This window comes from Austrofundulus limnaeus, unplaced genomic scaffold (assembly GCF_001266775.1).
Source record: "Austrofundulus limnaeus strain Quisiro unplaced genomic scaffold, Austrofundulus_limnaeus-1.0 Scaffold616, whole genome shotgun sequence".
NCBI lineage: Eukaryota > Metazoa > Chordata > Actinopteri > Cyprinodontiformes > Rivulidae > Austrofundulus > Austrofundulus limnaeus.
This window is the reverse complement of record NW_013953018.1, coordinates 83,782-85,445: the sequence shown is the minus strand read 5'-3', so window position 1 is coordinate 85,445 and position 1,664 is coordinate 83,782. Positions and strand designations below refer to the sequence as shown.

The following is a 1,664-nucleotide window of genomic DNA, read 5'->3' as shown; positions in this document are numbered from 1 at the left end:
GTCTAGTGATGTCCATGAGTTCAAGACTTCAGGCAATCATTGCCAACAAAGGCTTTTCAAGCAAGCAACCAAGTACTAGAAATGAACATTTTATTTACAATTATTTAATCTGTCCAATTACTTTTGAGCCTCTGAAATGAAGGGATTGTGTTTAAAAGTTGCTTTAGTTCCTCACATTTCTAAGCAATCATTTAGTGCAATCCACTGAATTAAAGCTGAAAGTCTGAACTTCAGCTGCATCTGAATTGTTTTGTTTAACATTGTGGTAAATGCTTTTCATTGCATATTTTCAGTATTCGATTCTTTACGTGTGTTTTTGACTCTCAACTCTTCATGCTCACAACACAAGACATTACTTACTTTATGTTCATCTAGAATGACATCAAATGTGAATTCAGAGGAAGTTCCTTCAACAGTTGAGTTTAGTTCTTTGTAGAAGCTGAGTGGATTCTGAAATGTCACTGACATTTTCATCTCATGCATCAATAAATTCACATGAGGAAAATCTAAAAAACCTGAAAGAAGATAAGAGATTAAATAGGAGGGTTATCATCAAATGACGTCACATGAAAAGTGACAGGTGCCCCACCCCTGGTCAATAAGAGACACCTGTCGGTCACATGTTCCAGTAGTTTTGCTCACTTGAAAAACAGGTAGGCTCAAACAAAGGGTGGTATGTTCTGAGTTGTTTAACACATCTACATGTAAATACCAGGACAGAAAAGCTGACATACTGAACTCTCAGGCTCATCTTTTGATCTTAAACCCAATCAAGTGTTGACAACAAAAACAAGAGAATTTGACTTGCTGTTCTAATACTTTTGGAGGGGACTGTAACTTCAAAAGAAAAGGAAGAAGTAAAGAGAAGAAACAAGCTGTGTAATAGATGGGTTTCACATGATGTCACAATGCAGAACAGTGARAGCAGGAAAAACCAATGAAGGGCAGGAATTTAAGTACTGGAGGATCTGCCATCTGAAAAAATGTCCATGTTTTATGTATTTACGGATGCTCCAATCATTCTAACTACATAAATACATAAATTAACTTATGTAATAAATAAAAAATAACTTTTTTTCAAATGTTAACATGGATTTTTATATGAAGGACCTAAACTGTCATAAATAGAAATAAAAGCAGAAATAAATAAATGTATCAATAAATAATTAAAATGCACATATTGAATTTTAAAAAGGAAAATTCTACCTCATGTTTTATAGTTGAATTGACCTTCATATTTATTTTTACAGCTTAGTTTCAATCAATCATATGTATCAGAACATAATTTACATTTTTCTGTTTTTAGAAATGTATCAGTTTTGTTTTTCCTTTTACTTTTAGATGCATTTGTGCATCTTAAATATTTGTATTTAATTATTTTAAAACAATTCCCACAAGTCTTACTTTACCTTATTAATTTCTGCCTCATTATGTAATGTTTTTTCACATATTCAAGGAATGAGATGAAGGATAACTTATGAGTGTTTCCCGAAGTTGGGGTCGGGACCCAAAGTGGGGTCCCAAAACATCAAGGTGGGGTCCTGAAAAGATTTTCTGAATTAATTACGTTTTTGCCTTAGTTGTTACAAAGAGTGAGGTTAGTATGTTTAAAATGGATAAATGTAGTATAAAAATATTGTTACTATGCCCATGTTTAGTTGACC

The 1,664-nt window shown here is 32.8% G+C and overlaps 1 protein-coding gene across 1 annotated transcript in view; it reads right to left on the bottom strand.

The window, feature by feature from the left end:
* Window positions 1-1,664, bottom strand: part of ifngr1 (interferon gamma receptor 1) — a 22,746-nt gene that overhangs the window by 13,448 nt on the left and 7,634 nt on the right. Inside the window, exon 4 of the mRNA NM_001360877.1 lies at window positions 361-515. Within this exon, the coding sequence (NP_001347806.1) occupies window positions 361-515 (155 nt within the window). The remainder of the gene's footprint in view (window positions 1-360; window positions 516-1,664) is intronic.